At 43.3% G+C, this 22,376-nt stretch overlaps 1 protein-coding gene and 1 non-coding gene across 7 annotated transcripts in view; both read right to left on the bottom strand.

The window, feature by feature from the left end:
- ASH1L (ASH1 like histone lysine methyltransferase) overlaps positions 1-22,376 on the bottom strand; it is a 224,287-nt gene that overhangs the window by 22,418 nt on the left and 179,493 nt on the right. For all 6 annotated transcript variants that reach the window (XM_054545541.2, XM_054545561.2, NM_001372464.1 and 3 more), the window contains 7 exon segments: positions 21,412-21,457; positions 21,190-21,298; positions 13,740-13,946; positions 13,467-13,613; positions 3,278-3,386; positions 563-727; positions 294-388 (listed from right to left, as the gene is read on the bottom strand). In XM_054545541.2, coding sequence (XP_054401516.1) covers positions 294-388; positions 563-727; positions 3,278-3,386; positions 13,467-13,613; positions 13,740-13,946; positions 21,190-21,298; positions 21,412-21,457 — 878 coding nt within the window.
- LOC112130944 (U6 spliceosomal RNA) lies at positions 1,692-1,798 on the bottom strand. Its single transcript, XR_002913113.1, has one exon. It is a non-coding gene; the product is annotated as a U6 spliceosomal RNA (small nuclear RNA).

Below are 22,376 nucleotides of genomic sequence, written 5' to 3'. Positions count from 1 at the left end.
AGTCCCAGCTACTCTGGAGCCTTAGGCAGGAGAATGGCGTGAACCTGGAGTTGGAGCTTACAGCGAGCTGCGATTTGCTCCACTGCACTCCAGCCTGGGCAACACAGTGAGACTCCGTCTCAAAAAAAAAAAAAAAAACATTGTATTTCCTCCAACCAAGTTCACAGATCCCCGAACCCTTCGGCTTAAGACAAAAGAAAGTGGATCAACAATATAAAAGTTTCATAATTTTTTACACAGATAAGCAATCATGTAACTTAAAAAGAACATGGATAAGGATATTTCCTTTTTACCTTTCACGATTGGACATTGGCTTCATCTGTAATTGGGGGGTCAATCTAGTTGGGGTGTTGATATTTTCACTGGGTTCCTCAGAGAGATGGCCTCTCTGAAAAAGAGATGGATCAGATTAGAGATTTAAAAAAATATCAGTCAGAAATAATCTCCAAGAATATTAAAACCACTCTTAAGATGCCACCCTCTGGTAATTCCCTTATTCCAGCAATTGCCTCTAAGCATCTCATGAACAGCTTTTGGGGAAAGTCATTAGATAATTATTCACCCTTTTCTTCAGCTTGTGCTTAGACTTTCTCTTCTCTTTTGACCGTCCAGATTTTTTGTGTGTGGCCATGGGCTGGCTGTTTTTGCTGCTGGTGAGTCCATTCACACGCTGACTCTTGCCTCCGATGATTCCTCGACATTTCTCAAAGCCACACTTACAAAGTTGCTTTGAAGGGAGAGAATAATTTTTTTATTTTTATTTTTTTGAGGCAGGGTCTTTCCTGTCACTCAGGCTGAAGTACAGTAGTATGATCATGGCTCACTGCAGTCTCAACCTCCTGGGCTCAACTGATCCTCCTATCTCAGCCTCCCCAGTAGCTGACATTATAGGTGCGTGCCACTATGCCAGGCTAATTTTTGTATTTTGTGTAGAGACAGGGTTTCACCATGTTGACCAGGCTGGTCTCGAACTCCAGGGCTCAAGCAACTCTCCCACCTTGGCCTCCCAAAGTGCTGGGATTACAGGTGTGAGCCACTGTGACCAGCTGAGAATAATTTTTTTTTAGCTTGCAGTCTCATTTACTAGCTTAAAGAGGATTCCTGAGCATTTGGACACACATTAAGTATAAATCAAGGAATTTGCATATAGGGGAAAACAACTGATTGAGAGTATAAATAGAAATGGGTTTCCACTGGAATAGAAATGATGGATTAAATTTTAGGAAAACTTCTTCCCCAGAAAAGTTAACTAAGTGGAGACCAAAAATGACAGGGCAATCTCTTTCTTCAAAGAAATTGGGCACTATGTATCTCAGACAGGTGGAGTACAGAGTGAAAAACTGTCCTCTCCTATATACTTCTTTAAAAAAAAATTTTAAAAAGGCCAGGCGTGGTGGCTCATGCCTGTAATCCCAGCACTTTGGGAGGCCAAGGCGGGCAGATCACAAGGTCAGGAGATCAAGACCATCCTGGCTAACATGGTGAAACCCTGTCTCTACTAAAAAAAATACAAAAAATTAGCTGGGCGTGGTGACAGGCGCCTGTAGTCCCAGCTACTCGGTAGGCTGAGGCAGGAGAATGGCGTGAACCTGGGAGGTGGAGCTTGCAGCAAGCCGAGATCACGCCACTGCATTCTAGCCTGGGCAACAGAGCCAGACTCTGCCTCAAAAAAAAATTAATTAAAAAAACAAACAAACATGAAATGCTTTAGTAATCTGTTTGTCATCCTTGCATAGGGGCCATGCTAATCTTCTCTGTATCATTCCAATTTTAGTATATATGCTGTCAAAGCAAGCACTTAATTAAAAAATCTGGCTGGGCATGGTGGCTCAGGTCTGTAATCCCAGCACTGTGGGAGGCTGAGGTGGGAGGATCGCTTGAGTCCAGGAGTCTGTGACCAGCCCTGACAAAAGAGGGAGACCCCACCTCTACAAAAAATTAAAAAAAACATTAGTGAGGCACAGTGGTACACGCCTGTGGTCCCAGCTACTCAGAAGGGTATGGTGGGAAGATTGCTTAAGCCCAGGAGACTAAGGCTGCAGTGAGCCATGATCACATCACTGCATTCTAGTGTGGGCCACAGAACGAGATCCTGTCTTAATAACAAAAAATTTTAAACATTTTAGAGAAGTGGTCCCGTTCTGTGGCCCAGGTTGGCCTTGAACTCCTGGGCTCAAGTGATCCTCCTGCCTCAGCCTCTTGAGTATCTGGGACTGTAGGTAGGTATGCACTACTGTGCCCAGGCTCCCATGTACTTCTTTTCTTCCTTTTTTCTTTTTTTGAGCTGGAGTCTCGCTCTGTCGCCCAGGACGGAGTGCATTGGCGTGATCTCTGCAACCTCTGCCTCCTGGGTTCAAGCGATTCTCCTGCCTCAGCCTCATGAGTAGCTGGGACTACAAGCATGCACCACCATGCCCAGCTGATTTTTGTATTTTTAGTAGAGACAGGGTTTCACCATATTGGTCAGGCTAATCTCGAACTCCCGATCTTGTGATCTGCCTGCCTTGGCCTCCCAAAGTGCTGGGATTACAGATGCGAGCCACCACGCCCAGCCTCTTTCTTTTTTTGTGTTTGAGACAGGGTCTTGCTCTGTTTCACAGGCTGCAGTGTATTGGCGTGGTCCTGGCTCACTGCAACATCCACCTCCCGGGCTCAAGCAATCTTCCCACCTCAGCCTCCCAAGTAGCTGGGACCACAGGCACATGCGACCACACTTGGCTAGTTTTTGTATTTTTTTGGTAGAGACAGGGTTTCACCATGTTACCCAGGCTGGTCTTGAACTCCTAGATTACAAGCAATCTGCTTGCCTCAGCCTCGCAAAGTGCTGGGATTACAGGAATAAGCCATTGCATCTGACCGCCCGTATACTTTTTTTTTTTTTTTTGAGACAGAGTCAGTCTTGCTTTGTTGCCCAGGCTGGAGTGCAGTGGTACAATCTCAGCTCAATGTAACGCAACCTCCGCCTCCAGGGTTGAAGCAATTCTCCTGCCTTAGCCTCCAAGAAACTGGGATTACAGGTGCGCGCCACCACGTCCAGCTAATCTTTGTATTTTTGATAGATAGGGTTTTGTCATGTTGGCCAGGCTGGTCTTCTGAGCTCAAGTGATCTGCCCACATCAGCCTCACAAAGTGCTGGGATTAAAGGTGTGAACCACTGTGTCCAGCCTCCCACATACTTCTTAATGGCTCCAAGTCAATCATGTTTACTAAAACCTCATATTATTACAGCATTGTAAGGGATAAAGTTCAATCTCCCTCTAGGATTTATTATTCTTACCTGTTTTTCCACATTGAAGGAATGAAAGTTATAATCATAAGTGAGTTCAGTCCCAGCTGGCATGTCTTTAAGAGCATAGAGTCCAATCCGGTATACTCCATTAACAGACCTGTAAAGAGAGAAAACAGAGTTATGAAGGCTGGAATTTTTTTTTTTTTTGAGACAGAGTCTCCCTCTGTTGCCCAGGCTGGAGTGCAGTGGTGCAATCTCGGCTCACTGCAACCTCCGCTTCCTGGATTCAAGCGATTCTCCTGCCTCAGCCTCCTGAGTAGCTGGGACTACAGGTGTAAGCCACCACGCCTGGCTAATTTTTGTATTTTTAGTAGAAATGGGGTTTCACCATGTTGGCCAGGCTGGTCTTGAACTCCTGACCTCAGGTGATCTGCCCGCCTCAGCCTCCCAAGTGCCAGGATTACAGGCATGAGCCACCACGCCCAGCCTCCACTTTTAATCTCTTTTCTATCCTTGGTAGCCTGTATAATACTGCCAGAGTAACAATCCTAAATAATTTTTCTTGAAAACATGGTCTATGTTGTCAATTAGGCTTTAACTTTTCCTGCTTGGTATTCAAAGTCCTAAAATATGGCTTGCCTGTATTCCCAGAACTTTGGGAGGTTGAGGTGGCGGGATCACCTGAGACCAAGAGTTCAAGACCAGACCAGGCGTGGTAGCTCACGCCTGTAATCCCAGCACTTTGGGAGTCCGAGGCAGGTGGATCACCTGAGGCCAGGAGTTTGAGACCAGCGCGGCCAACATGGCAAAACCATCTCTACTAAAAATATAAAAATTAGCCGGGCGAGGCCACACGCAGTGGCTCACACCTGTAATCCCAGCATTTTGGGAGGCTGAGGAGGGCAGATCATGAGGTCAGGAGTTCAAGACCAGCCTGACCAACATAGTGAAACCCCATCTCTACTAAAAATACAAAAATTAAGGCCGGGTGTGGTGGCTCACACCTGTAATATCAGCACTTTGGCAGGCTGAGGCAGGCAGATCACAAGGTCAGGAGTTCGAGACCAGCCTGACCAATATGGTGAAACCCGATCTCTACTAAAAACACAAAAATTAGCCGGGCATGGTGGTGCGCACCTGTAATCCCAGCTACTCAGGAGGTTGAGGCAGGAGAATAGCTTGAACCTGGGAGGCAGAGGTTGCAGTGAGTCAAGATTGCACCACTGCACTCCAGCCTGCGTGACAGAGTGAGACTCCATCTCACAAAAAAAAAAAAAAAAAAAATTAGCCAGGCATGGTGGAATGTGCCTATACTCCCAGCTACTCGGGAGGCTGAGGCAGGAAAATCGCTTGAACCCGGGAGGCGGAGGTTGTGGTGAGCCGAGATCCCGCCACTGCACTCTAGCCTGGGCAACAGGGCGAGACTCCATCTCAAAAAAACAAACGAACGAACAAAAACTAGACGGGTGTGGTGGCGCATGTCTGCAATCCCAGCTACTTGGGAGGCTGAGGCAGGAGAATGACTCGAACCCGAGGCAGAGGTTGCAGTGAGCTGAGATCATGCCACTGCATTCCAGCCTGGGCAACAGAGCAAGACTCCGTCTCAAAAAAAATAAAAAATAAAAAGGCTTTAGTTCACTTATTAAATGAGTTAAAATTACTTTTTTACCTACACAAATCTTTCAGTTCTACCAATCTCTATCACATGAGTGCCTCTCTTGTTCTATTATATGTAAGGTAATGATCATTTAGTATTTTAGGTGTTTTTTTGTATATTGTTTTTGAGACGTAGTCTGGCTCTGTCCCCAGGCTGGAGTGCAGTGGTGCAATCTCAGCTCACTGCAACCTCCAACTCCTGGGTTCAAGAAATTCTCCTACTTCAGCTTCCTGAGTATCTGGGATATAGGCACGTGCCACCATGCCCAGCTACTTTTTCATATTTTTAGTAGAGACAGGTTTCACCATGTTGGCCAGTACGGTCTCAATCTCCTGAGCTCGTGATCCGCCCGCCTTGGCTTCCCAAAGTGCTGGGATTACAGGCATGAGCCACCGCGCTTGACTGTGTTTTAGGTGTTCAGGAGTTTGTGACTCGCCTGGGCAACACAGTGAGACCTTATCTCAATATATTAAAAAAAAAAAAAAAGAATATAGTCATTATCATTATAGCTAACATTTACTGAGTGCTTTTTATAATATTTTATATTAACTTATTTCATCCTCCTAACAATTATATAAAAATATGTACTATTATTAGTTATTATAACCCTCATACTACAAATAAGGAAACTGAGGCACACAGAGAGACACCTGTCCAAAGTTACACAGCTGATAACTTGAGGAATCAAGTTTCAAATTGACATTGTGGCTTCAAAATCTTAACTACTATGCCGTACTGATAACAAGTTATATCATTAATTCTCAAAACAATCCTATAGAAAAAACCCCAATCCTGCAAGATAGGCATTATGATATCTATTTTATATATGAAGTATATATGCCTCAGAGTTTGTTTAGTTATATAGCAATTAAGTGGCATTCAAACCCAGGGGATTAAAATCCAGGTTGTTTGACTCCTTAGCCTTTTTCTTCTTGTCTCCTTACCAATGTGGAACATATTAAGGGTTAGCTTAGATACTGCCCTATTACATGTAACCTTGCCTAAAATTTTTAGTTTTTAGTATTTTTCCTTCCTGAATTCAGAAACCATTTTTAAAAAAATTTTTATTTATTTATTTTTTGAAATGGAGTTTTGCTCTTGTTGCCCAGGCTGGAGTGTAATGGCGGGAACTCGGCTCACTGCAACCTCCGCCTCCTGGGTTCAAGCGATTCTCCTGCCTCAGCCTCCCAAGTAGCTGGGATTACAGGCACATGCCACCACGCTTGGCTAATTTTGTATTTTTAGTAGAGACGGGGTTTCTCCATGTTGGTCAGGCTGGTCTCGAACTCCTGACCTCTCGTGATCCGCCTGCCTTGGCCTCCCAAAATGCTGGGATTATAGGCGTGAGCCACCGCGCCTGGCTAATTTTTTATTTTTAAACAGGATCTCACTCTTGTACAGGCTGGAGTACAGTGGCGCAATGTCAGCTCCCTGCAACCTCTGCCTCCAGGGCTGAAGTGATCCTCCCACCTCGCCACCGCGACTAGCTAATTTTTGTATTTTTAGTAAAGACAGGGTTTAGCCATGTTGCCCAGGCTGGTCTCAAACTCCTGAGCTCAGGTGATCCACTTGCCTCGGCCTCCCAAAGTGCTGCGATTACAGGCATGACCCACCGAGCCCGGCTGCAGAAGGCATTTTAAATGTATACCAGGAGTTGGCAAACTCTGCTCCACAGGCCACTGCTCCCATCTTTGTAAATAAAATTTTATAGGTGCAAAGCCAACAAGTTTGCTGATATATACTGTAACTTTTTTTTTTTGAGACAGAGTCTTGATCTGTCACCTACCGTCACGCCTGTAATCCCAGCACTTTGGGAGGCCTAGGCGGGCAGATCACTTGAGGCCAGGAGTTCGAGACCAGCCTGGACAACATGGCGAAACACCGTCTCTACTAAAAATATAAAAATTAGCCGGGTGTAGGGATGCACGCCTTTAGTTACAGCTACTCAGGAGGCTGAGGCACGAGAATCGCTTGAACCCAGGAGGCTGAAGTTGTGGTGAGCCAAAATGGTGCCACTGCACTCCAGCCTGGGCGACAGAGCAAGACTCTGTCTCAACAAAACAAAAACAGAAAACCAAAAAAAGGTATTTTCTGGCCGGGTGTTGTGGCTCATACCTGTAATCCCAGCACTTTGGGAGCCTGAGGAATGAGGATAGCTTGAGCCCAAGAGTTTGAGACCAGCCTGGGCAACATGGCAAAACTCCATCCCTATCAAAAAATACAAAAATTAGCCGGGCATGGTGGCATGCGCCTGTGGTCCCAGCTACTTGGTAAGCTGAGGCTGCAGTGAGTCAAGATCGTCCCACTGTACTTCAACCCTGGTGACAGAGTGAGACCTTGTCTCCAAAAAAAGGGGAGAAAAAGATATCTTCCAGTCGACATTCTTGCACAAGTCTAGCATAAACACTCATTTCCGCTGGGGACATACTTAGGATTCGAGTTGCTGGTTTACCAGATATGTTTAGCTTTGGTAGGTTGTGCCATTTTTTGAAAGTGGTTATACCAACTTACACTTCTACCAGCAAATCTAAGAGCATTTATGCTGCTCTACCCTTGCCAATACTGTCAGTCTTTAATTTTTGACATTTTGGAGGGTATGTAGTGGTTTTCCAATTTAGTTTAATATTTCCCCTAATAACTGTATCTAACATATTAAGCGCTTCTGTATATTTATTGACCACTTTTATATTCTTTTTTAAAGTACCTATTCTTTTACCTGTTTTAAAAACTGGCTTGTCAGGCCTGGCATGGTGGCTCACACTTGCAATCCCAACACTTTGGAAGGCTGAAGCGGGCCGATTTATTGAGCCCAGGAGTTCAAGACCAGCCTGGACAACATGGCACAACCCTGTCTCTACAAAAAATACAAAAAAATTAACCAGGCATGGTGGTGTGTGCCTGTAGTCTCAGCTACTCAGGAGGCTGAGGCAGGTGAACGGCTTGAACCTGGGAGGAGGAGGCTGCAGTGAGCCAAGATCATACCACTGTACTCCAGCTCTGTCTTAAAAAAAAAAAAAAAAAAAAAAAGGCTGCTCTGCGCCTATGGAGTAGCCATTCTTTCATTCCTTTACTTTCTTAATAAACTTGTTTTCACTTTATTCTATGGACTCACCTTGAATTCTTTCTTGTGTTCTTTCTTGTGCGAGATCCAAGAACCCTCCCTTGGAGTCTGGATCAGAACCCCTTTCCGGCATCTTTCTGGCGACCATGAAGGGATGATACTTAGGAGACCCACAACCCAAAGGAAATAGACTGCAACACTGATTGGCTGAAACTTTTGAGTTATTGACAGCTTTGGTTTTTTTTGAGATGGAGTTTTGCTCTTGTTGCGCAGGCTGGAGTGCAGTGGCATGATCTCAGCTCACTGCAACCTCCACCTCCTGGGTTCAAGCGATTCTCCTGCCTCAGCCTCCTGAGTAGCTGGGACTACAGGTGTATGCCACTACGCCCAGCTGAATTTTTTTTTTTTTTTTTTTTGTATTTTTAGTAGAGATGGGGTTTCACCATTTTGGCCAGGCTAGTCTTGAACTCCTGACCTCAGGTGATAAACCTGCCTCAGCCTCCCAAAGTGCTGGGATTACAGGCATGAGCTACCATGCCCGGCATATTGACAGCTCTTAACAATTGAGTAAAACTCCTGTGAACAACATTTGAAGGATGTTTGTTTCCCTCTACCTCATTTCTCCAAAATCTGGAAACCAGTTGATACAATTGGAGAAACTGGTTATTTTACCAAGGCTTTGGTTGGAATGGAGTGCTTTCTATTAAAGAACCAAACTTGGCTTAGAGAGCCAATAAAAGCCCCTTGGGAAAACTGGCCTCATACCTTTTCTACACAGTCCCTGTATAGGGTTCCTGACCTGTGATATCACCTTTTGTCAGAACTATGAATGGCCCTCACCATACTGATGCTTTCTGACTGATCTCTTCTCTACCTTGGATACAAGAGACCCTAATAGGCAGGAATATCATCACCCCTATTCAACCTGAAGAAATTACTAAAGATGCATCTTCATCCCTGTTTACCCCTAAGGATTAAGGGTTCTCTTATAAAAGGGAGGGGGAACATGTCAGAAGCGTTTAAACCAGAGCGACTCCATCTTGTATAGAGTTGGGTAAAATTAGGCTGAGATCTGCTGGGTTGCATTCCCAGTAGGTTAGGCATTCTTAGTTACAGGATAAGATAGGAGGTTGGCACAAAATACAGGTCATAAAGACCTTGCTGACAAAACAGGCTGCAGTAAAAAAGCTGGCCAAAACCCATCAAAACCAAGATGGCAACGAGAGGGACATCTGGGCGTCCTCACTACTACACTCCCATCAGTGCCATGACAGTTTACAAACACTATGGCAACGTCAGAAAGTTACCCTATATGGTCTACAAAGTGGAGGAACCCTTAGGTCTGCGAATTGTCCACCACTTTCCCAGAAAACTCATGTATAATCCAACCCGTGTTTAGCATATAATCTATAAAGAACCATAAAGATGGGCAACCAGCAGCCCTCGGGGCTGCTGTTTATGGAATAGCCTTTCTTTTCTTTTATTCCTTTACTTTCTTAATAAACTTCCTTTCACTTAAAAAAAAATTGCCAACACTCAACCCTTGAACACTGCATATTTTTCCATTAATTTAGGTCATCTTTATTTTTTCCCAACTTTTGACAGCTTCTCGTGTAGCGGTCCTACAAACTTTCATAAGATTTATTCTTAGGGACTAGTCTTTTATGAAGCTATTGTAAATTGTATTGGTTTTTATTTATTTATTTTGACACGGAGTCTTGGTGTGTCACACAGGCTGGAGGGCAGTGGCACGATCTCGGCCCACTGCAACCTCTGCCTCCTGAGTTGAAGCAATTCTCCTGCCTCAGCCTCCAATAGCTGGGACTACAGGCGTGTGCCACCACAACCGGCTAATTTTTGTATTTTAAGTAGAGACAGGGTTTCAGTCATCATGTTGGCTAGGGTGGTCTCGAACTCCTGACCTCAGGCAATCCGTGCATCTTGGCCTCTGAAAGTGTTGGGATTACAGGCGTGAGCCATTGCAACTAGCCTGTAATGGGTTTGGTTTTTTTTTTTTTTTTTTGAGATGGAGTCTTGCTGTGTCACACAGGCTGGAGTGCATTGGTGCGATTCAGTTCACTACAACCTCCGCCTCCCAGGTTCAAGTGATTCTCTTGCCTCAGCCTCCCAAGTAGCTGGGACTACCGGCACATGCCACCACGCCTGGCTAATTTTTCTATTTTTAGTAGAGACAGGGTTTCACCATGTTGGTCAGACTGGTCTCAAACTCCTGACCTCACGATCCGCTCGCCTTGGCCTCCCAAAGTGCTGGGATTATAGGCGTAAGCCACTGTACCTGGCCTTGTAATGGTTTTCAAATTTCACTTTCTATTTGGTTTTTGCTAATATATTAAAATGTACTCAATACATTAATTTTTATATACTGACCATCTTTCCATTAATCTTGCTAAATTCACTTATGTCTGTAGAAATTTCCCATGTGTATAATAATGTCATCTGCGAATAATGGTAGTTAAATTTTTTTCATTTCTAATCTTTATACTTTTTTCCTTTTCTTATTGTATTGGTTAGACTCTTCAAATGTAGATATGACAGTGGATATCCTTATTTATGTATAATGGTAGCTAAAGATTTTTTAAAAATGGATTTCCTTTGGCAGATTTGTTAGTTCCTTTTTATTCCTAGTTTGTTGAGTTTTAATTATGAATCAGCGTTGAATACTGTTTAATGCTTTTTCTGCTTCTATTGAAACAATATATGATTTTTTTGTCTTTAGTCCGTTAATGTGATAAAATTACATTGGTTTACACTGATTTTTGAATGTTAAACCAAACAATCTTTTATTCCTGGAATAAAACCCACATAGTCATGATGTATTAAGCTTTTTATTTATTGTTAAATTTTATTTGTTGATATTTTATTTAGGATTTTTGTGTCTATGTTCATGGAAGACACTGGCCTATATTTTTTCCTGGTTAGATTTTAGAAGAAGGTAATGCTAGTTTTATAGAAGCAAATTGTTTATAAGTGGTACTGCCATTATTTCTTCTTCTTCGTCTTCATTTTTTTAAATAGACACAGGGTCTCTGTCACCCAGGCTGGAGTGCAGTTGCATGATCACAGAAAACTACAGCCTCGAACTTCTGGGCTCAGGCGATCCTCCCACCTCAGTCTCCCAAGTAGCACCATCACACCCAGCTAATATTTAAATTTTATCTTTAAATTTTTGTTGAGACGGGTCTCACCATCTTGCCCAGGCTGGTCTTGAACTCCTGGGCTCAAGCAATCCTCCCACCTCTACCTCCCAAAGTGCTGGGATTGCAGGTGTGAGCCACCGCACCTAGCCTATTTGTTCTTTAAGTATGTGGGAGAATTATCAGTGAAGACATCTGGTTCTCCAGGTTCTTTTGTTAGATATTTTCAGTTATATTTTCAATTTTGGGGGTACATGTGCAGATTTTCTATTTCATCTTATGTCAGTTTTGGAAAGGTATGTTTTTCTTTTTCTTTTTTTTTGAGACTGAGTCTCACTCTGTCGCCCAGGCTGGGGTGCAGTGGCACCATCTTGGCTCACTGCAACCTCCGCCTGACGGGTTCAAGCAATTCTCTGCCACAGCCTCCTGAGCAACTGGGATTACAAGCACCCACCACCACGCCTGGCTAATTTTTGTATTTTTGGTAGAGACGGGGTTTCACCATCTTGGCCAGGCTCGTCTTGAACTCCTGACCTTGTGATTCACCCACCTCGGCCTCCCAAAGTGCTGGGATTATAGGCATGAGCCACTGTGCCTGGCCGGAATGTTTTTCAAAGAATTTGTTCATTTCATCTAACTTTTCAAATATAAAGTTGTTCACAGTAATTGATAAATAAACTGGTAAATTCACACAAAGGAGTATTACTCCACATTAAAAAGCAACAAACTGCTAATGCATTCAACACGGATGAACTGCAAAAACATGTTTTTAACATGAAAGATGCCAGACACAAAAGAATACATTCACAAGAAGTTCTGGAATAGGTAAAACTCATCTGTGGCAATGGAAATCAGATCCGTGCTTGCTTTGGGGGATTGGGAGATTGACTTAAAAGGTAACTTTCTGAAATGACAAAGTATGTCATATTTTCATAGGGGTGTTGGTTATATGGGTATATACATTTGAAAAAATTAATGGAAATGTACACTTAAGATCTATGTATTTCTGGACGGGCGTGGTGGCTCACGCCTGTAATCCCAGCACTTTGGGAGGCCGAGGCGGGAGGATCATGAAGTCAGGAGATCAAGACCATCCTGGCTAACACAGTGAAACCCCGTCTCTACTAAAAATACAAAAAAGAAATTAGCCGGGCGTGGTGGCAGGTGCCTGTAGTCCCAGCTACTGGGGAGGCTGAGGCAGGAGAATGGCATGAACCCAGGAGGCAGAGCTTGCAGTGAGCTGAGATAGCACCACTGCACTCCAGCCTGGGCAACAGAGCGAGACTCCGTCTCAAAAAAAAAAAAAAAAAAAAATTCTACGTATTTCTCTGTATATGAATTACACTTTAATTTTTAAAAACTTAATAAAAAACCCCAAAGTTGTTCATGCTATCCTCATATAATCATTTTAAAATAATTTTTATGTGTGATTTTTTTCCTTCTCAATTAGATGCTAATCTCTTTGAGGGGAAGGGACCTCCAGAGTCACTTATTTTTATTTCTCTTTGTGAGAAATGCACCAGGTATTTAATAAGCATGCAGTAGAGTGGCTGAATGAACTGATATGATCCATGTAACACAGTGCCTAGCACATAGTAAGAACTTAATAAATATTAGGTATTACTATTATTTTTTCGAGACAGAGTCTTGCTCTGTCACCCGATTGGAGTACACTGGTGTGATCTCAGCTCACTGCAACCTCCGCCTCCCGGGTTCAAGTAATTCTCCTGCCTCAGCCTCCCAAGTAGCTGGGATTATAGGTGCACACTACCATGACTAGCTAGTTTTTGTATTTTTAGTAGAGATGTGTTTCACCATATTGGTCAGGCTGGTCTCAAACTCTTGACCTCGTGATCCGCCCACCTTGACCTCCCAAAGTGCTGGGATTACAGGCGTGAGCCAACGCACCCGGCCTATTATCATTATTTTTTGTTTCTGATTTTTTCTTGCTATGTTGCCCAGACTGGCCTCAAACTCCTGGGCTCAAGTGACCCTCTCACCTCAACCTCTCAAATAGCTGGGACTACAGGCGTGTACCACCACCCTGGCTATCATCATCATCATTATTATATTTTTCTAGGACATAGATCCGAGACTACTTGCATGCCAAACAAAAAACAAACAAAAAAACCAAAAAAGCAAAACAAACAAAAAAACAAAACACAAATAAAAACAAAAATATCTGTCTGGGAGTGAGAAGTTAGGGTGAAACGAAGCAGCTTACTCTGCCTGTGGGATCTGGGGTAATGGGGAACAGCCTGAGCTGCTTTGTGTAAGCTGACTGACACTGGAAAGATCAATCCCTTGCTGCACTCAATGCTTATTCTGCTGGATTCTTGGCTTCACCTTCTTCTGCTTCCTTACCATTTCTGCATTTCACAATTTGGGTCACAGCTGTGGTTGATGAATCGGGCCTCATTTCCCATGCGGTAACTGTCAATCACCATCCCACTATCCAGGTTCAGGCAGTAGTGGTCACTGTGATTATGATACTGCTCAATCATCCTGTTCCTAAAGAAAAGATAAATGATTGAAAGGCAATTAAAGAATAGCTGAAAGTAAATTTCAAATCTTCCATTCTCCATTATAATCTTATACCTTGGCATTTTATTAGAGTACCATCATTTACCACTGTACCTGAACTCCTGTTCGCTGACAACCTCCCCTAGGTATTCAATGATGAACTGCCCAGCTTTTAGGGGCTCTTTGGTTCTGATTCCCCAACCTTTTTCCTCAGCTCGAAATCGTTCTAGACATTGCACCCACTCATGCCTCTGTATCCTCTGGTTACAGCATTGCTCGCCACATGGGCAAGTGTTGGGGGAACACTCAGCAAAGATCATTCTAGAAAAAAAAGGAATAACTGTACATCAATTTACATGATACATACCTTGATGCATTCACTTTTAAATTTTACAAACATTTAAAAATGAATACATGAAATCAATTTTTATTTAATAAAAGTACCCAAATCACTAAGATTAAAATAATAAATGTCAAAAATTAATAATATTCAGAATTTCCAAGTCAGGTTGCAAATCCTGAATGCTTCTTGTAAATGATTAAGCTAACTGTCCACTCAGCATCCTGGGTAAACATTATCATATTTATCTGTTCCAAGAATAAGGCTGGGCACGGTGGCTCATGCCTGTAATCCCAGCACTTTGGGAGGCTGAGGTGGGTGGATTACCTGAGGTCAGGAGTTCAAGACTAGCCTGGCCAACATAGTGAAACCCTGTCTCTACTAAAAATACAAAAATTAGCTGGGTGTGGTGGTGTGCGCCTGTAATACCAGCTACTTGGGAGGCTGAGGCAGGAGAGTCCCTTGAACCTGTGAGGTGGAGGTCGCAGTGAGCAGAGATCGCACCACTGCACTCCAGCCTGGGCGACAGAGTGAGACTCCATCTCAAAATAAATAAATTAAATAAATAAATAAATAACTGTGATCCAAAGAAGAATCAGTAATTTGATGATGATTTCACTGTACTCTTATTTTGAAGCACTCATGCCCATTTACCGATTTAAAAAAATTGTGGTAGAATACCTACTTTTTTTTTTTTTTTTTTTTGAGATGGAATCTGGCTCTGTTGCCCACGCTGGAGTATACTGGCACAATCTCGGCTCACTGCAAACTCCGCTTCCCAGGTTCAAGCGATTCTCCTGCCTCAGCCTCCCAAGTAGCTGGGATTACAGACGTGTGTCACCACACCCGGCTATTTTTTGTATTTTCAGTAGAGACAGGGTTTTATCATGTTGGCCAGGCTCGTCTCAAACTCCCGACCTCAGGTGATCCACCTGCCTTGGCCTCCCAAAGTGCTAGGATTACAAGCTTGTGAACCACTGCATCCGGCCGCTAATTTACTCTTATTTTATTTATTTATTTTTGAGACGGAGTCTCACTCCATTGCCCAGGCTGGAGTGCAGTGGCATGATCTCAGCTCACTGCAACCTCTGTCTTCCGGGTTCAAGCAATTCTACTGCCTTATCTGGGATTACAGGCGCATACCACCACGCCCGGGTAATTTTTGTATTTTTAGTAGGGATGGGGTTTCACCATGTTGGCCAGGCTGGTTTCGAACTCCTGACCTCAAATGATCCACCCACCTCAGCCTCCCAAAATGCTGGGATTACTGGCGTGAGCCACTGCGCCCAGCCGGTTTTTTTTTTTTTTTAATTTGTCTTGATTTTTTGAGGTAAAGTCTCGCTCTGTCACCCAGGCTGGAGTGCAGTGGCTAAATCTCAGCTCACTGCAACCTCCACCTCCTGGATTCAAGGGATTCTCCTGCCTCAGCCTCCCAAGTAGCTGGGATTACAGACATGCACCACTACGCCCAGCTAATTTTTGTATTTTTAGTAGAGGTGGGGTTTCACCATGTTGGCCAGGCTGGTCTCGAACTCATGACCTCAGGTGATCCGCCCGCCTCAGCCTCTCAAAGTTCTGGGATTACAGGCGTGAGCCATCGTGCCCGGCCTTTTTTTTTTTTTAATTAAAGAGGGGAAGTCTCCCTGTGTCACCCAGACTGGGTTGCAGTGGCCTGATTACAGCCTACTGTAGCCTCGAACTCCTTGGCTCAAGGGATCCATCCTGCCTTGGCCTCCTGAGTAGGTGGGATTACAGGCACGAACTACCACACCCAGCCTTAACCATTTTTAAGAGTACAGTTCAGTGACATTAGGTATATTTGCTGCTGTTGTATTACAGGAATTTTATATTACATTAATTGAAATGACATTTCCAGGCTATATGACTAGCTGAACCCATAATAGTTAGTGAATTAACAAGTTAAAAATTCTAGATGGGTGCAGTGGCTCATGCCTGTAATCACAGCACTTTAGGGGGCAGAGGTGGGAGGATCATGTGAGGTCAGGAGTTCAAGATCAGCCTGACCAATGTGGCGAAACCCCATCTCTACTAAAAATACAAAAATTAGCTGGGCGTGGTGGTGTGTGCCTATAGTTCCAGCTACTCGGGAGGCTGAGACAGGAGAATTGCTTGAACTTGTCCGGCGGACGTTGCAGTGAGCTGAGATCACACCACTGTACTCCAGCCTGGGCAAGAGTGAGGCTCCATCTCAAAAAAAACAAAAACTGAACATAGAAGACAAAAGAAGTCACACACATCTTGTCACTGCTTTCTTTACTTTTTTTTGGAGACAGGGTCTCGCTCTGTCACCCAGGTTGAAGTACAGTGGCACAATAATGGCTCGCTGCAGCCTTGACCATCTGGGCTCAAGCAATTCTCCCACCTCAGCTTCCTGGGTAGCTGGGAACACAGGCACGCACCACCACATCTGGCTACTTAAAAAAAAAAAAAATTATTTGTAGAGGTGAGGTCTTGCTATATTGCTTAGGCTGGTCTCGAATTCCTGGGGGTCATGGGATCCTCCCTCATCGGCCTCCCAAAATGCTAGGGATTACAGCATTTTGTGAGCCAATGCACCTGGCTCTTTTAATGAGAGCTGTTTAGTTTTGGTGTATGGTTTGAAATCTCATCTAGGCTGTTAAGCATAATTTTTTGGTTTGTTTTTTGGATACAGGGTCTCATTCTGGTTGCCCAGGCTGGAGTGCAAGTGACATGATCTTGGCTCACTGCAGCCTCGACCTCCTGGGCTCAGATGATTTTCTCACCTCAGCCTCCAGAATAGCTGGGACTATAGGCACATGCCACCATGCCCAGCTAATGCTCTGTATTTTTAGTAAAGATGGGGTTTTTCCATGTTGCCCAGGCTGGTCACAAACTCCTGGACTCAAGTGATCCGCCCACCCTGGCCTTCCAAAATGCTGGATTACAGGCGTAAGCCAACATGCCTGGCCTTATAAGCAAGACTAAAACAAGGAATGATCAAGAAAATAATCGTCAAAATATCATGTTATATTTATAATCATAATTTTAAAGGCCGGGCACAGTGGCTCATGCCTGTAATCCCAGCACTTTGGGGGGCAGAGGCGGGAGGATCACGTGAGATCAGGAGTTCGAGACCAGCCTGGCCAACACGGCGAAACCTCGTCTCTAATACAAATACAAAAATTAGCCAGGCGTGGTGGCAACTGTAATCCCAGCTACTTGGGAGGCGGAGGTAGGAGAATCGCTTGAACCTGGGAGGCAGAGGCTGCAGTGAGCCAAGATAGTACCACTGCACTCCAGCCTGAGTGACAGAGCGAGACTCTCTGTCTCAAAAAAAAGAAAAAAAAAAGTAAAAAGTTTTGTAAAGAAAATATATAACAGTTTATACCTTAAAGTACTTTCAGAGTGATCTGACTTATTCTAAACAAAAATACCACCACGATTCTAAAGGGCACATGGCACACAGTGTCAAATCATATAAATAGGAGCAGAGAAAGTATCGACTGGATTATTCTTCAACTTAAGATAATCAGCTTCAGCTGTAAAGAAGACAGTGCCTTAACATCAAATTCAACCACCTTTACTCTACTCTTCCTTTTGCTGACTTCTTTGGTACATGAATATTATTGAATACCCCTCTTGAAATGCCTTCCTTTTTTGGCTTTCCTCATTTTTTATGATACTGGATTTCCCACCTTGCCAATAACAATTCCTGTCTTTTCTGGTAGAAATCCTTTTTTTCCTCTACCATATTCCTTTTCTCTAGAGAGCTCGTCTATAATCATGGCTTCAAATATAACCTCTAGTTCATAATATTCCACACCTATATTTTCTTTTTTTGACACAGGGTCTCACTCTGTCACCCAGCCTGGAGTACAGTGGCGTGATCACAGCTTACTGTAGCCTCGACCTCCAGGCTCAAGCGATCCTCCTACCTCAGCCTCCCAAGTAGCTGGGACTGCAGGCGTGCACCACTATGCCTGCTAACTTTTGTACTTTTTGTAGAGGTGAGGTTTTGCCATGTTGCCCAGGCTGGTCTCAAACTCCTGACCTCAAGTGATCTGCCCACCTCAGCCTCCCAAAGTGTTGGGATTACAGACGTGAGCCACTGCGCTTGGCTGGCACCAAGTATTTTCATAATACCTAATAACACATACTATAAACTGCATATGGATTTAAAAAAACCCTGAAGTATAAATAAAAGAGTGCTCAGATAAGAGAGATTTAAATTTTAAAAGATTTCTTCCAGGGAACAATCATTCAGAGGTTACTGAAAATTTGTAGTTTCTAGAGTTCAAGGCATTGAAATATATTCCCCATTTGCTTTGACAACCAGAATAAGTCCTTAAATTATATAAAACCAAAACATGTTTCTATTTGTTGTGTCTGGAAACCAAACTAAATTTACCAAAATCTGAAATTAGATGCTGTAAACTACAATGTGAGGTCTTTGATTTAGTACAATTTGCCATTATCTTTAGCCAGATAATGCCCTTGAAAAATGAGAGTTTGGCTGGACGCAGGGGCTCACACCTGTAATCCCAGCACTTTGGGAGGCCGAGGCAAGAGGATCACCCAAGGTCAGGAGTTCAAGACCAGCGTGGCCAACATGGCAAAACCCTGTCTCTACTAAAAACACAAAAATTATCAGCCGGGTGCGGCGGCAGGTGCCTGTAAATCCCAGCTACTTGGAAGGATGAAGGATGAGGCAGGAGAATTGCTTGAACCCGGGCAGTGGAGGCTGCAGTGAGCTGAGATTGCACTCCAGCCTGGGCAACAAGAATGAAACTTCGTCTCAAAAAAAAAAAAAAAAAAGAAAAAGAAAAAGAAAAACGAGAGTCACACCCCAGCCAGCTACTAAACGTAGATCTAGGTTGTCCTTCATATAGCGAGATTTAAGGGTCCAGGACCGGCCTGGGCTAAGTATCGAGATCCCGTCTCTATGTTAAAAATAATTAAATTAGCCAGGCGTGGTGACATGCGCCTTTAGTCTCAGCTACTCAGGAGGCTAACATGGAAGGATTGCTTGAGTCCGGGAGGTCGAAGTTGTAGTGAGCTCTGATGGCGACACTGCACTCCAGCCTGGGCAACAGAGTGATATCCTGTGTCATAAATAAATAAAAATACTGAGCTTGTGGACCACACTGTTTAATAAAAGTGTGCATTTAAAATATTTGTGAGTAAAGAAAATCAGTATGCAAAACACTATGTGAAACTGTATATACATAAAATGATAAGGTGTGAATTTACAGTGATGCAAGCAAGGTAGAATTTCCCAACTGGCATGCTGAAGCAGGAAGAACTAAAACATTGATTCCCTTCAGACCACATGGACAGTTGACTAGAGATGAAAGAAGCTACTTTTGGCCATGAGAACTATCCAGAACAGGAAATACTGATGTAAAATTCACTGATTCTTTTTTATTTTGCTGCAAATGTGCATTGTTACTAAAACAACAAATTCTATATCCACTCCTTTGTCTATTAGACATTTCCATTTTGAAATTTCAGTGCCATTTAAAATTATATACTCTCTTGGCCAGGCGTGGTGGCTCATGCCTGTAGTCCCAGCTACTCGGGAGGCTGAGGTAGGAGAATCACTTGAACCCGGGAGGTGGAGGTTGCAGTGAGCTGAGATCGCGCCACCACACTCCAGCCTGGTGACAGAGCATGACTCCGTCTCAAAAACAATAAATTAAAAAAATACAAAAATTAGCCAGGCATGGTGGGGGGCACCTGTAATCCCAGCTACTTGGGAGGCTGAGGCAGGAGAATCTTTTGAATCCAGGAGGCGGAGGTTGCAGTGAGCCAAGATCACGCCACTGCACTCCAGCCTGGGTAACAGAGCTAGACTCCGTCTCAGAAAAACAAAACAAAACAAAATTACATAGACTCAAATCAAAGTCATAACTCATAATTCTTTTTTTTTTTTTTTTCTTGGGAGATGGAGTTTCCCTCTTGTTGCCCAGGCTGGAGTGCAATGGCAGGACCTTGGCTCACTGCAACCTCCGCCTCCTGGGTTCAAGCAATTTTCCTGCCTCAGCCTCCTGCATAGCTGGGATTATAGGCATGAGCCACCATGCCCGGCTAATTTTGTATTTTTAGTAGAGATGGGGTTTCTCCATGTTGGTCAGGCTGGTCTTGAACTCCCGACCTCAGGTGATCCGTCTGCCTCAGTCTCCCAAAGTGGATTACAGGCATGAGCCACCATGGCAGCCAAATTCATAATTCTTATCTCCAATTCAGTTAGATTCCACACTTTATTGTCAGAGAGAGAATATATCCCCATATGAAGAGCATATCCCCTATATGCCAAAGGTTTATCAACATACTTTTCTTCTAAAATACATCATGCCCTTCCTCTTCACTCTCACTGCCACTATCCTATTCTGCTTCCTCATTGTGGCAACCATATATTGAGAGCTAGGAAGGTACCTAGGACTGTGCTTAATGTTTTATGAGCTGGGCACGGTATCACATACCTATAGTTCCAGCTACTCAGGAGGTTGAGGTGGGAGAACTACTTGAGCCCAGGAGTTTGAATCCAGCCTGGGCAACACAGTGAGACCCTATCTCTAAAAAAAACCAAAAATACCCCCAAAACAAAAAAGCCAAAACTTCACAAACATTGCTTATCAACAGTTTCATATAATCTCCACAAACCCTCCATAGAGAAAGTAAGGTATTATGTTTATTAGATGCATTAAATAACTTTCCTCAGGTCTCATAAATAGTAAAAGGATTGGCTGGGTGCGGTGGCTCACGCCTGTAATCCCAGCACTTTGGGAGACCGAGGCAGGTGGATCACGAGGTCAGATTGAGACCATCCTGGCTAACATGGTGAAATCCCGCCTCTACTAAAAATACAAAAAAATTAGCTGGGTGTGGTGGCGGGTGCCTGCAGTCCCGGCTACTAGGGAGGCTGAGGCAGGAGAATGGTGTGAACCCGGGAGGTGGAGCTTGCAGTGAGCTGAGATCACGCCACTGCACTCCAGCCTGGGAGACAGAGGGAGACTCCGTCTCAAAAAAAAAAAAAAGGATTTAAACGAACGAAGGCACACACAAGACTCTAAATCTCATTCATTTTCTGTTTCTGTATTCCGCCCACCCATTATGGTTTATATATCTTTATGCAACTTCTTGAAGAAAAATCAAAGAGCCTATTTAACTGTACCCTCCAAAGGAAGTGTTGTACATATACCTTAAAGCCTATGCTTTAGAGAAATCAAAGCATGACAGTACCTATTGAGGCAGTCATCAACACAGCCCTTCCTGGTGTCATCATCTGGCTTCTTACAGTTACAGGTGGTAGCTTCGTAACCAGAAAGGGGTTTGACATCAACGTAGACATCTTGAAAAGAAAGCAAAGAACAGTTTGTGAACGTACAGGATAATTTTTCAAGTGCTAGGCTCAGAAGAACATTAATGTATAGAGGCAGAAAAAATAGCTCCTAAGTTACTCACTTGAACGAATTTTCTTATATAGTGGGACATCTGGCTTTTTGTATAGCTAGAAGAAAAGAAGAAAAATCTTGATACAGCATTTAACTTCAAATGCCAGACGGCAGCATCAATCACTAAAAATACAGGAAATTTTCTATGTGCTCTGCTCATCTGGAAATATTTACAAGACATTTTGGGTTGGATACATTTGAGGGAAACTCTTGGTGTGATCTCTTTTTACTATGAAATAAAAGGTGAGAGAATAAGATTCAACAGAAGAAGCACTAAATAGTTTATACAAGTGGAATTACATGTTTCTTCAGCATGTTGTTGGATAGACTTAAATGAAAATCACACTGGAGACAAAAGCTATTCATTTGGACAAATTAAGATTCTATTTGCTTTTATCAAAAGAAAGGAAAACAACATGCATAGGGCTTATTTAGATGTCTGGGTGGGTACATGAAATTAAAAAGATGAGTACCCTGGCTTTTCAGGTTGAGAATTGTAGGAAAACATTTCAAATTTTAATTAAGGCAATTAATTTAGTGAATAAAGGAGAGAGGGCAGGCAGGCAAAATGCAGCTCTCATATTATAATCAAGAAGACATTAGAAAGAAAAAAAAAAAGAATGCATTAGAAGAGAGGCAATCTTCCAGCATTTTGCCATAAGGGACTGTACAAAACAAACAGCAACTTGCACAAAGCTAGACTGTTTATTAATATATTGGAATAATCCCACCATCATTTTCCAGTCAGTATGTTCAAAGCATTCTCTCCTTCATTGTTAAAAACTCTGAGACAAATACCTAACATATTAATACTCTCAGAATTCAAGAGAGGCCACTGGAGAAGACAATGCAGAGGGGAATGTCAATTTTGGCTTTCCAAAATAAACCTTTGGTGGCATTTTGGCAGAACTCAGGAAATCTATTCACCTCAATTGCATGACTATTTCTATTTCCCAATGGTTGTTCTCAATATGA

The sequence above is a fragment of the Pongo abelii genome, chromosome 1, assembly GCF_028885655.2.
Source record: "Pongo abelii isolate AG06213 chromosome 1, NHGRI_mPonAbe1-v2.0_pri, whole genome shotgun sequence".
NCBI classification, from domain to species: Eukaryota; Metazoa; Chordata; class Mammalia; order Primates; family Hominidae; genus Pongo; species Pongo abelii.
Note: the sequence above shows the minus strand (reverse complement) of the source record. Positions and strands in the feature narration are given on the sequence as shown.